At 59.9% G+C, this 12,496-nt stretch overlaps 1 protein-coding gene across 1 annotated transcript; it reads left to right on the top strand.

The window, feature by feature from the left end:
* Window positions 1-5,515: 5,515 nt before the first annotated feature.
* Window positions 5,516-11,616, top strand: KAZALD1 (Kazal type serine peptidase inhibitor domain 1). The gene is made up of 5 exons (XM_037400198.1): window positions 5,516-5,654; window positions 7,180-7,780; window positions 8,983-9,143; window positions 10,435-10,582; window positions 10,794-11,616. The coding sequence occupies exons 2-5, from the start codon at window positions 7,279-7,281 to the stop codon at window positions 10,877-10,879; spliced, it is 897 nt and encodes a 298-aa protein (XP_037256095.1). The 5' UTR covers window positions 5,516-5,654; window positions 7,180-7,278; the 3' UTR covers window positions 10,880-11,616.
* The last annotated feature ends 880 nt before the right edge of the window (window positions 11,617-12,496 follow it).

The raw sequence follows: 12,496 nt of genomic DNA, 5'->3' as shown, positions 1-12,496 counted from the left end.
GCAGGGAGAGGAGGGATGGAGGCAACGGTGCTCTGCAGAGCCCCTGCACCAAAGAACAGAGGAGTGAGAGTCACTGCGAAGCCCAAGATGGGCAGAAATGGCAGCTGGTGAGATAAGGGCCAGGCAGCCCAGAGCCACCCTGTGGCTTCCCTGGTGGGCAGGGGCTGGCAGAGGCTTGGCTGGGGGTGCTCCCCCCAGCAGGGACAGCCAGCAGGACACCTGCACCCAGCACCCACCCAGGGTGGAGGGGTGTAACTGGGACAGGCATGTCGGAGATCTGTCCCCCTCCTCCTGCTGGCCCCAGCATATTGCAAATATCTCCCCTGAGCCAGCCATTGGCGGCTTATAAATAATGCAGCCCCTTGCCGTGCAATAAGGGCTTGTCAGTAGCTATTCTGCTCTCATAAATTAAAGATGAAAAGGTACAAGGCTCTTGCCAGAAAAATGAAGACAAATTTTTAATAGCTTGCCAAGACACAGGGAGATGGAGCGCTCGGGAAAAATGAATTACGTTTTTATTATGTGTTTTATTGTGATGTAATTGAACGGGATTAGCTGAGAATACAATATATTTCCAGGGCAGTGCAAAGAAAACAAAAATAATAATGACACCTGCACACCCCCAACCCCCACCCCCAGGCCCTGCACCACAAGCCTGTATGGGGACATTCCCCAGGCATGCACCGGCTGGGAGGTGGCCCTGAGCTGCTGGTGGCTGTGAGAAGCAGAGGTGGGGATGAGAGAGACACTGAAGGGGACAGGGGAACTGGAGATGCAGGGGCTTGGGGTGGCTGGGTCAGGCTGGATGGGCAGGCAGGGTCTGGGCTCACCCCAAGAGCCCTCAGAGCTGTGGGGCTGGGGTGCAGGGCAGAGTGGCACAGCAGCACTCAGCCACACAGAGCCACTGGGTGTCTTTCACCCATCCCTGTGTCCCCAACTGTTTTCATCCCATCCCTGAGATCCCCTTTGGTCTGTCCCCCACCTGCACAAGCTGGCACTGCTAGGCTGAGACCTGGCAAACTTGGCTTGGGTGGGGAGCAGGTCTGGGATGCTGCCCTGCAAACCAGCCATGCTGGCTGTCCTCTCCCAGAGCTAGCAGCATTGCGGCGAGCTCACTGGCTTTGTCACTTTGCTGGGCTAGGGAGGACCTGTCCCCATGGATCCCTTGGTTGGGGGGAAAAAAAGATGACCTACTGGCTGGTGAGTTTTGGGGGACTGACAACCCAAAGGGAACACTGTTGCCTCTGCGGGGGAGCCCAGGACGCAGCAGTAGATAGAGGGTAGCAAGGATGCTCGGTCCCTTCCTGAGCTCGCTCATCCCAGAGGTCACAGGCCAGTCCCCAAAAGGCAGCAACTGGGTGCCCTCAGAGGTGCTGGGTGTGCTGGGCTGGGGACATTGATTGGTCCCTGGCATTTTTAATGAGCTGCCCGACCACAAGCTTTAACCTTGCCCGTAATGAGGGCAAGCAGCAGCAATTCCTACCACCACAGCCGGCTCCCCCAGCCTTAATGAGCTAATCAATACTTGTTCTCAGCTTAATTTCCAGCTAATTGCTCTTTAATGACGCCTGGAAATGGGCAGCCTCTTGCGGGGGGGGGGGGGGGGGGAGGGGGGGAGGCAGGCTCCCCCTCCCCAGTGCCCATCCCCAGCGAGAGGGGGTGCCGGGGTACTGATGATGGGTCACCTTCCTTGGCTGTGTCCCAGCCCCGCTGATGCTGCTGGAGGGTGGCAAAGGGGACAGCGGGCAAGCGCCACTGAGCTGGCAGCACCTTCTGGAGCACCCACCCGAATCGGGGGCGCTATGCAGCCCCGTGCACACAGGGCAGGCTGAGCAGAGGGTTCCCGCACCCCAGGAGGGTCCCCAAGCCCCTCAGGACACTACGTTTCGGTGGGAGCCCCCAGGGTGTGCTGGAGGGGGAGGGTAGTTGTTCTGGGGTGCAGGGAGATGGGGGGGCGCTGAGGTGGCCATGCATTGCTCCAGGATCTGCGAGTCCCAGGTACAGGGTCGGTGCCACAGCAAGGGGACGGGGACGAGGCCAACAGTGCCCTGGAGGTGGCAGCAGAGACCCCGCTGCCCGCAGCGCCTGCCCGCACCCGTGCTGGGGCAGCCCCGGGCAGTGCGGGGGGACAGGCGGGGACCTGCAGGAGGTGCCCCCGTGTGCGGGGGGTCAGCGGGGCGGGGGGAGCCTGGCATGTGGCGGGGCGGTGGGAACCGCGCCGACCTGGCCCCGAGGTGTCAAAGTTGGCACGGCTGTGTCACCCGAGGGGACGGGCGGGGGGACGGGCGTCCCCGGGAACGCACCCCCGCCGCCCGTTTGGTTCCTGGCCCCGGGTTATGCGACCTGCTTTTGAATGGGGCTGGTGAAAAAAAAAACAACAGCGAAAGCGGAGGGACGGATTCCTGCGGGGAAGAAGCCGAGCCGCATCCAGCTCTGCGAGCCACGGCTCCTACCGGAGGGGCTCAGGGGGCTCCGGCCGGGGAAACCGTGGCAGCCTGGGGACCGGAGCATCCCTCGCCACTGGCCATGGCTCCTCGGGGCCAGCTGAGCGTCCCTTCTGCACACTGCTGCAACCGCTTCCCCGAGAATTTGCTGGTGCGTTTGTTCTTGGGAGGAATTTGGTCTGGAAAAGCCTGGGGAAACCTGAGTCTGGCTGCGTCCCAGCATGGGTCCTGCCTGGCACGCAGGTGGGAAGGACCTGGCTGCTGCCCATTCCTTGTCCCTGTGACAGACCCCCAGGATACGGGTGGGACCTTCCAAGACCCATGTGGCCTTGCAGTGGACTGGCTGGATCTTGGCTTCGTGAGGCTGCTCCAAATGGCAGGAAACAGAGCAGAGCATCAGTGTGCTTGAAGTGAAATGAAGGAGATTTGGTTTATGATCAGAATGAGACCTCTGTGGCTGCAGGCAGTGTGTGCTGGCAGCACCCCTGTCCCAGCATCTCCCAGTGACAGTTGCTTCTGCCATGACATAACCCGCATTCCCATCCCCGCCAGCCCAGCCCCTGAGCTGCTTGCCAGCCCTCCCTGACATGACATGCATTGAGTCACTTGGCCCAGGGCTTTTTTTCCACGGTGAGTTTTTTCCTTGGCCTCATCTGCTGTGAGACCCAGATCCCCATGGGGTGGTCCAGGAGATCAGCCCAGGGTCGGGATGAAGGGGGGCTGTCAGTGGAGCCAGGAGCAGTGGGGCACTCCAGACCGGCTGAGACATCTCTGCCATCAGGGGCACATCCTGATGACAGAGTTCTGGAGGGATGCCATAGCCATGGGTCTGCTGGGAGCATCCACAGCCTCCTGGCTTCAGTGGGGCCATCGTGGGGAGGGGAAATGGTGATGGGGAACAACCTGCCAGGGAGGGAGGGAGGGGCTTTGGTGCTTGAGGCTCACTGTGCCTTCAAAGCCCAATTTCAGGAGCTTCACTGGGCTCACGGCAAGTGAGGAGAAAGGTGGGATAATTGGCCAGCATGGGCAGGGAGCAGGAAACGTAATTTACCCCAGTGCCAGGCCACGCAGGGCTGCAACCACCCTTTTTTCCCCCAGATCTGGTCCCAGCAACCAAAGCCACAAGCTCCAGGTGTAGCCCCTGGCTGCACTGATTGAATCGAGGTGTGATTGAGCACAACTTGTTAAGCACAGGTTAGATCTTCCACCCCTCATTCATAGCTGTTACTATTTATTAGCACATTCAATAGTCTCATTAAGTAGGAGGTTTAATTACCTGTCAGGTTTGAGCTCCATCTTACGTAGCTGAGTCACACTACCCGTCACTTCTAGGTGCTGGGTTGTGTTGCACCATGGCTGGAGCTTGCCCTGCTCAGATCTGTGGTTGAATTTCACCTCTGACTGGGGGATGTCCATCCAGAGATGTGTCCTCTTTCCACCTTGTGAGTGGCAGATGTTGCAATGATGCTCAGATGAATCTGGCACCCAGAGGCCATGGTAACACCAGGCCCCTGGGCCATGGCGCACAAGAAGGAGCCAGGGCTGGGGTCCTCGTGTGTGGGGAAGGACAGCAACACTGGGGGCTGTCCCCCCTGCCAAAGGCAAGAGAAGCAAATAACCAGGGGACCATTGCTGGACCCGCTTTTCAGCAGTGCCTGGGGTTTAAGTGTTAGCTTTGCTCCTGTGTGGGCTGGCATCTGGGGCCAGGCTCACTCCACTGCTTTGGCCCTTGTGTGGGGCAGTGAGGGTGCACTTGGTGGAGGGATACCCAAATATGCAGGCAATGCTTTGTCCCAGGGTGGGAAAGCAGGGCACGGCAGAGGCAGCCTGGAAGGCTCAGCACCCCTGGCTGGATCACCTACAGCCTGTCCATCCCCTCTCTGCTCCAGCTCTGGGGGTGCATGTAGGGAGACCTCAGCCCCTCCTCATTTTTTCCTGGCTCACAAAGCAGCTGTAGCCCCAGCTGCTCGGTAACTTGTGGATGTGGGGCCCAAAAACCTGGCAGGGCACGCCAGGACCGCGCTGGATGGGCCAGGCGGGGGGAGCCAGGGAGGGAGGCAGCCCTGAGCCAAGGGGCTGGGGGCCGCGGAGGGGGAGCGGGATGCAAGGCTGAAGGCAGAGCCGGCAGGAAGCCCCCCTCTGCAGCGAGGGGCTGGAGGGGGGGTGGCTGGCAAAGGTGGGTTTAGGGGGGCTGAAGCCTGGCACGTTTTGTGTTGTTAGGCACGGCTGGATTCACAACGTGACTGAGTGAAAGCACCGGAGCCCGGAACGAATTTGCAGGAGGGCGCTGAAAGCAAATGCAGATTTTTGCTGCGTGGTGAAGGAAACCAGATCCTCTGAGGGGTCCTGCAACGACTTCGCTTTGCCTGAGCTTTACCAGGAAAGCAAATCCCACAAATTCCTCGCCTGGAGGAGGGGAGTGGGCTGTGGGATCCCCCCGGCACAGCAGTGGGAGCAAGATGCAAATGCACAACGTGTTTGTGCTGCAAAGGCACGCTGGGTCCCCTGCTTCTGGGAGCCAGGGAAACTGAGGCAGGGAGCAGCTCTGGAGCCCCAGCTCTGTGCATGCAGGTTTTGTACTGCTGTGGCATGGAGCAGCCCTACCACTGCTCCTGACCGCTCTGCTCCAACCAAGGTAATGCCATTGCTTGCACCCCAGTACCCCTTTTTACCTGGCTCACGGTGTGGGGTGAGCACAGACATCCCGCAGGAATTATACCCCCGTTTAATTACAGCAGCTGCTCAGTGTTTCAGCCTGTGTTTCCCACCCAAATTAGGTTGAGAGATGCTTTTGCTCACTTCCCCAGCCATTCCCAACCCTGGTTTTTTCCTTCCCATTCACTTGTCTCCACGGACCCCTGAAAAACTGGTCTCTGCCCCATAGCCCGGTCCCCTCCTGCCCCATGGATGGAGCTGAGCATCAGCTCAGGTCCCGACACACGGCTCGGGGTGACCCCGGTGCGGAGGGGGCCGGAGCGGCAGAGCGCCGGGGCCGGGGTGCGGTGATGGCGGGACCCCGGCACGGAAGGGGTGGCGGCCAGCTCGGGTCCCGGTCCAGGGACGGGCCGCGGGCCCGGGGAGGGGCGGGGGGACTCACGTTTCGCTGACATCACGGCGGTGCGGAGCAGCCGGGGGCCAGCAGCCCCGCGCCACGGCCGCTGCGCACCCCCGGCCCCCCGGAACAGCCGCTCCCCGGCGCCGGCACCTCCGGTAAGTGGCGGCTAACGGCGGGAGGGGGGGGGGGCGGGGGGCAGGGGACCCGTGCCCCTTCCCAGCCCTCAGCCAGGACCCCCAGCGCCTGCACCCCGGACCTGGGGAGCCAGAGACGGGCTTTGCCGTTATCTCCCCACTTCCCTGCATGCCCCCCTCCCCAACCATCGGGGGCTGGAGCCTTGCTCAGTGCAGCCCGGCATAGGGAGGGCTGAGGGGGGCTCCGGCACCGGGATCCCCTGTTCCTTTCCACCCCTGGGCGCTCGGTGGTCTCCGATGAACAGGACAAAGCTTTGCAGTTTGTTATCCGGGAGGTGTGTGTGTAACCCATTGACCTGGCCATCCCAGTCACCCCTGCCCAGCGCTGGGCTGCGTTAGCCCCAGAGGGGTTGGGGGGGTGCAGCTTGGGGGGCTGCAGCCTGCCCGTGGGTGCTGCCCCCTTCTCTCCTGCTGGGAGCAGCCCAGCTGCCTGGGTTCCCTCCCCAGCCCCACTCGTGCTGGGTGGCCCAGGGGCAGGGGACCATAATTTCACTCCATCTCAGGGAAGGCAGCCAGGATGTAACCAGGGGCCCAGGGATGTTTGCAGAGGGGCTTGGTTCATCATCACCCCCTCGGGACAGGCTGCAGGACCCCATGTGTCGTCCCCCCCAGCAGACATGGGAAGCCCCGGGCAGATCTGCCTCTCTGCTTACTCGGGGAGGGGGGTTGGTAATGCAGGTTTGGGGTTTGGGGACAGGGTCTCTGCTGGGTCAGCACAGGCAGACCATGCTGGGCCTGCTGCCAGTCCGCTGACTGCCCACTTGTGCACTGAGTTCCCCTGTGCTCAGCCTCAGTTGCCTGTGTGATAACTGAGGGTTCACAAAGCTTTCTGGGGGGGTGTTTCTTCCCCTGCTCAGGTGGATGGTGCCTAAAAAAAGGGGTTAGGGTGCTGGGAGGGGAGGAGGACAAAAGCCAGGCATGACCAGGAGCATCCTTCTGGCTCTGCTCCTCTTGGCTGGCTGCCTCCAGCATGGAAAAAGCCCCTTGTCTGCAGGATCAGCCACTCCACTGCACTCATCTGAATGGTGAGGGAGGAAAAAAGGGCTCGTGACTCTTGCAAAGCAATGGGGAAAGGAAAGGGACGCCTGGTTTGAGAGCAGCTTCCTGAGAGGAGACAAGGAGCAGCGTACAAACCAGCTGAGCCATGACGGTATAGAGAAGCCTGTCTGGCTCCCAGCCAGCCCTGTGGCTCCCCAGTCCATGGTGGGGACAGGGCAGGCTGGGATCTGCCTGCCAGCCTGCCAGGGAAGGATGAAACCTGGTGGGTCTGGGTTCAGCAGCCCTGTCCCACTGAAGGATGCTCAGTGTCTCAGGGCAGGAGCTGGCTGGGGAGCCCAGGGTGGGAAGGACATGGCTGGGGGTGAGAGGGGCTGGGACTGACCCTCCCCTGCACATCATGCAGCACTGTAGCTCAGGGCAAGCCAGCCAGGAGCCAGAAGGCTGGGAGATGCTCTCTGCATGGGTAACACATCCTTCTTCCTCACAGGCCAGGATGGCTCCTCGGATCTAGCCAGGGAGGCCAGAGCAGTGCTGGAGATCCCTGTCCAAGTGACAGTGGGACCAGGATAGAGGAGCTGCCGCAAGGATGTCTGAAGCCAAGACCCTGAGCTCCTCTTGCCTCGTGCTTTCCTTGCTCTCCTTGCACTGGGCTGTGCTCCAGCTGGGCCAGGCTTTTCCCAGCACCTCCGACTACCTCCAGCGGGGCTGGCAGCGGCTGCTGGAAGAAGGGGAGGGCTGCGCTGAGTGCCAGCCAGAGGACTGCCCAGCACCACGTGGGTGTCTTGCTGGCACAGTGCGTGACGCCTGTGATTGCTGCTGGGAGTGTGCCAACCTGGAGGGACAGATCTGTGACCTGGACAACACCAACCACTTCTATGGCAAGTGTGGGGAACACCTGGAGTGCCGGCTGGACACCGGGGACCTGCGGCACGGAGAGGTGCCAGAGCCCCAGTGTGCCTGCCTCTCCCACCTGGCCCTCTGTGGCTCCGATGGTAAAACCTACGCCCAGATCTGCAGGTTCCTGGAGGTTGCCCGTGCCCACCCTGATGCCAATCTCACCGTGGCCCATGAGGGTCCCTGCGAGTCAGGTAGTGCCCCAGGAGCAGCTGTGCGAGCAGCAGTACAGAGGCTTGTACCTTGCAGGAAAGGACAAGCAAGGGGGTCTTAACTATTCCACCTGGCAGCAAATGCATGGTGTTCACAGGGGCATGGCAGTGGTGGGGGCTGCTCCATACGGTGACAGGTCCCTCCTAGTGCCCCCACTCTGCTGCTCTGGAGCAGCTCCTGCAGATCTGACTCCTGGAGAGTTCTGGGAGCAGCTTTGCCAAATGGGAGTGGGGTTTATGGGAAGCAGCAAATCCTGCCGGAGCAGATGGGGAAGTTGCAAGGAATTGTTAGCAAATTCTTGGCGGCAGTGCTGGGTTCACACTGGCCTGGTGCTCCTGAGAAACGTGGCTGCTTCCTGCAAATGGAAACCTGGGTTGATTTGACTTGGCTGCGCAGTTCCCATCTCCTGTTTAAAACCTGGCGGGGGGGACAGGCAGTGGCGGGGGGGTACAGGTCATCTAATGCTGTCGCCACAGCCTGAGAGGCATCAAAGTTGACTTTATTTTCTGTAGATCATCATGTCTTTGAGTTTTTCCCCCAGATATATTTGGAGGTGGAGACCTTCCCTTGACTTCTGGCTCATACTATGGTCCAGATCTTGGGGTAGGTGTGGGTAGGAAAAGTAGACCTCACTCCATCCCTCCTCCAGGGAAGGGATGTGGGACCTGGTGGTATTTGCTCCATACAGCAGCCAGGGACCTGCTGGCTGCCTTGATTGCTGACCTGACCCTGTGCCAGAGCAGAGTCCTCATTCAGCTGGAAGCTCATTCACATCATCCATCCCCACCAGCCTTGGGCTGGTGCCCCTGGGCCTTTCCCCCGCAGGAGTGTGCTCTGATTGTGCAGGAGAGCTTTGCTCTGTAGCATTGCTGCTACTGAACTGTGCCTGCTGCCTGTGTGTCCTTGAGCACCACCATGCAGGCAGGGACAGCAAGCCCAGGAGGGATGGCAACGCCTCATGGGCTGGGGGGGCTGGGGAAGGATCCTCCAGTCCCAGCTGTGAGGAGGGACTGTGTCCTGGGACAAAGTGATGGTCTGCCATGGGTGCGAGAGGAGATGGGCATGGGAAGAGTCCCAGCGTTTCTATGTGCGCCAAATGCTGCCAGCCTAGGAGAGCCCAGGGGGCCTGCTGAGGGTGGGACCTCTTCTGAGACCACCCTGCCCTCCTGTCCCCCCTCTCCAGAGCCCCAGATTACCTCTCCTCCCTATGACACATGGAACATCACTGGGCAGGACGTCATCTTTGGCTGTGAGGTCTTTGCCTACCCCATGGCATCCATCGAGTGGAGGAAGGATGGCATGGAGATGCTGCTGCCTGGAGATGACCCCCACATCTCTGTTCAGGTGAGTGGTGTGACTAGGGTGTTGGACATGGCTCCAGGGTTACCCAGCCCTTCCCAGATCCCAGGGGCAACCAGACCTGAGGGTGGTCATCCTCTGGGGGTGGCCAAGCCTGGCTACCTGGGGATGGGAGGGAATGACTGGAGCCTGCACACCATGAGGACTGGCTGAGCCAGGGCTGGTGTCTCAGTGGTAGGAGCCATCAGCATAGCTCTCTTCTGCAATTGTATCTAGAAGTTTTTGAACTTTTTGTTCTTTGGGACATGCAGAATCCTGCAGCAAGGAGTTTCCCACCTCCTTGCCTTTAGTTTGCTCTGCCAGCTGGCTTCACTTGCAGCCCCACCAGCAGGGCTGAAAGAGGGGACCTGCCAAGGCACCTGGGTTATCCACTGGTCCCACCAGCAGACTCAGGCAGTCTGTGCCCTTTTCTGCCCATTGCTCCAAGCAGGGTTCCCTTCCCAGAGCTGGCCGGGGTCAGCATCCTGCCTGCGGCTGCCCCAAATATAGTACCCAGCTATTAGAGGGTGTGGGCAGAGCAGAGGAGCCGTGCACCGCAGGCAGGCACCAGCAGGGAGAAACTGGTGGGGCGGATGGGGGGAGGCAGGGGAGCAGGTGGGACCTGGCAACATTGTGGGGTGACGTGTGGGTCCCCTTCCATCTTTCTGCGCTTCATGCCACTCCATAGCCTGTTGCACAGTCTGACTGAGCCTTCACCCCAAGCCATGCTACCCCTGCCTGGCTGGAGGAGACTCAGCTGGCCTCCACCCTACCACCACACTATAATAGCAGCTTGCAAACACAGCTGCAGCCTAGCTGGGTCAGGAAAAGGTTATTTCTTGCTGGGGACGAACAGAAAATAACATGGTTGGTGCCAGAGCAATCCCAGGACCTCACTGTCTGCTGAAACAGTGGACTTGGGGCTCCTCTGAGCTGTCCTGGGCTAGCTGTGCCCATGGCACAGATGCCCTGTTGCTTCTGCCACCCTTCAGGGCAACAATGCCAGCATCCTCCTGCTGTTTGGGGACCAGTGGCACTGGCGACACAGCTGGGGCTCTGGTCACATCTGCAGGGTCCTGCCCAAAGCAGGACTCCCAGGCTGAGGGCAAGAAGATGCCCATTCCCACCCCCCACCCCCCGGGTAGTGGGAAAAGGGGGGACCTGCATCCCATACCCTCAGAGTGGTACTTCGTGGGGGGCAAAGAGTCCCTGGGCTTGCGTTCCCCTTCCCATCCATCCAAGCCTCATGGGGGGCTTTTCTGGCCTCAGTGCTAACCAAAATGCCCCTGTCTTCCAGTTCAGAGGTGGTCCCCAGAAATACGAAGTGACGGGCTGGCTCCAGATCCAGGGTGTGCGGGTGACAGACGAAGGCACTTACCGGTGTTTTGCCAGGAACAGGGTCGGGGAGGTGGTGGCATTAGCCAGCCTGACAGTCTTCACGCCGGGTGAGCACCACGTCCTTACCCCACGCTCTCATGGGGACGAGGGAGGGGATGTTTGGGCAGGGTGCACTGGTACGGTGGGAGCTGCTGGAGCACAGGGCTGTGCTGGGGGTGCCCCAGCAAGCTGCCATGCACAGTTTGGCTTTGGTCCTGTGGGGAAGGAGATAGGCACTGAGGGGGACAGTGTGACATTGTCCCCATGCTGCTGTTTCAGACCAGCTCAACCTGACAGGCTTTTCCCTGCCGAAGCCCCGCACGACGCCTGAGGACTACGAGGAAAGCGAGGAGGACTATTACTAGCCTGGAGATGGGATGTCTGGCTGCAGAGATCACCTTGGCCATAGTGGCTGTTCCCAGGGGTCAGGGACATCTCCAGAGCAAGCACCCCCCAGCCCAAAACTCCTTTTCTGAACAGTCCTGGCACAGCAGCCTCTTTTTGGGGTGGGAGATGGGGTGACACATCCCTCTGCTGGGTTGCTGGGGGTGGGGGGATGCTGGGTGGTTGGTGGCACAAGACTGAGACCAAGGGTGGCTCTGCCTGGGGCAGGGAGAGCGGGACGTGGTGGCAGGTGGGACACTGCGGAGACAGCCACACTGTGTGTGACAAAGACTTGGTGCTGGGGGTGGAGGCAGCGCCCCCCGGGAGAAGGAGGCCAGGGCAGAGGCATCTCTACCCTGTGTGAAGTGTTTTGGGGAAGCCAGAGCGTAGGGCTGGGACCTGGCTGTGACAGCCAGTGCATCACCCCCGGGGCTGATCTGTGTCTCCCAAGCACAGGGAGAGCCAGGCTTCTCCCCAGGACCCGGGGAACCTGCTGCCAAAACATCCTTCTCTTCTGTTTTGTTTTTAACCAGAAAAGTAGTGATTTGAGGAAACCAGACACCTGTGGTCTTCAGTACTGTCTTTTCTCTGGCCCAACCACCCACGTGGTCAGAAACACTCTGGCCTTTTTCAGCCAACATTGTGCTTTTCCTTCCATGGAGCTCTTTACTTTGCCATTTCAGCTGTTAGTTAAAATATACATGTAGGTCAAAGCCAACACAGACCAGTCTGCTGTCCTCCATCCACAAGAATTATTCTGGGGGTGAGGGAGGGTGCAAACGCTGTGGATGCTACCTTGTCCATTGTGGGGGTTCTCGGGTTGAGAAGCCCTCCTGCTCATCTTGGTGCTCACAGCTGGTCTTGGCATAGGTCCTGGCTATCTCACCACATGTGAGGATGGGGGTCCGCAGCAGACTATCCCCTGTGCAGTGGGGGTGCATCAAGCTGGTTCATTGCACCCCCCATCAATTCGGATCTCATCCCACTTCTGCCCATCTTCATCTTGGGGTTCTGTATCCCATGACACTGTGGTCATCACCCAGGTGACCACAGCTTTGCCAGCATGGAGGGGGCAGAGCAGCTCTGTGCCTGGCTGGGGAAGGACAGAGAGGCTCCCATTTCCACTGGAAATGCTCCATTTGAAAAACAAACAAACACCTGCCTTCCAAAGCTGGTGATTTAGAGCAAACCATCATTTTGGGGGAGTGTGGGAAGGAAGCCTAGAGCTGAGCTGTGCTGTCTGTGCCTGGAGGGGGCTGGCAGGACCCCTTCCCGTGGGCATCCCAGGGCTAAGCTCACACTCAAGAGGTGCTCTGCCACCCCACACACCCCAGCCAGCAGTGTTTACAGGACTTCTGGGACTCAAAACCTCTCCATGGACCAAATCACTCCTGGTTACTTGGTCCCAGCTCCAGGGGTCTCAGAGCTGCGGCAGGGAGCCAGACCCCAGGCAGGAGCAGGCAGGATGCAATGAGTCTGGCAGCTCGGGTGCCATGCTGCTCTCCGTCCCTTGTTTTTTCTTTTCTTCCTCTTTATTTTGAGAGCTGGCTCAGGCGATGCAATTACAGCATCGAAACCTGAACAAGCAAATAAAAGGG

This window comes from Falco rusticolus, chromosome 9 (assembly GCF_015220075.1).
Source record: "Falco rusticolus isolate bFalRus1 chromosome 9, bFalRus1.pri, whole genome shotgun sequence".
Classification (NCBI taxonomy): domain Eukaryota; kingdom Metazoa; phylum Chordata; class Aves; order Falconiformes; family Falconidae; genus Falco; species Falco rusticolus.
The sequence above is the reverse complement of the archived record's forward strand: the minus strand, read 5'-3'. Positions and strand labels throughout refer to the sequence as shown.

Bases quoted from the DNA above. Each gene is read 5' to 3' on its own strand.
- KAZALD1 (XM_037400198.1), top strand. From the start codon at position 7,279: ATGTCTGAAGCCAAGACCCTGAGCTCCTCTTGCCTCGTGCTTTCCTTG. The intron at 7,781-8,982 runs GTAGTGCCCCAG...CCCCCTCTCCAG, and splicing joins TGAGGGTCCCTGCGAGTCAG to AGCCCCAGATTACCTCTCCT. The intron at 10,583-10,793 runs GTGAGCACCACG...CTGCTGTTTCAG, and splicing joins CCTGACAGTCTTCACGCCGG to ACCAGCTCAACCTGACAGGC.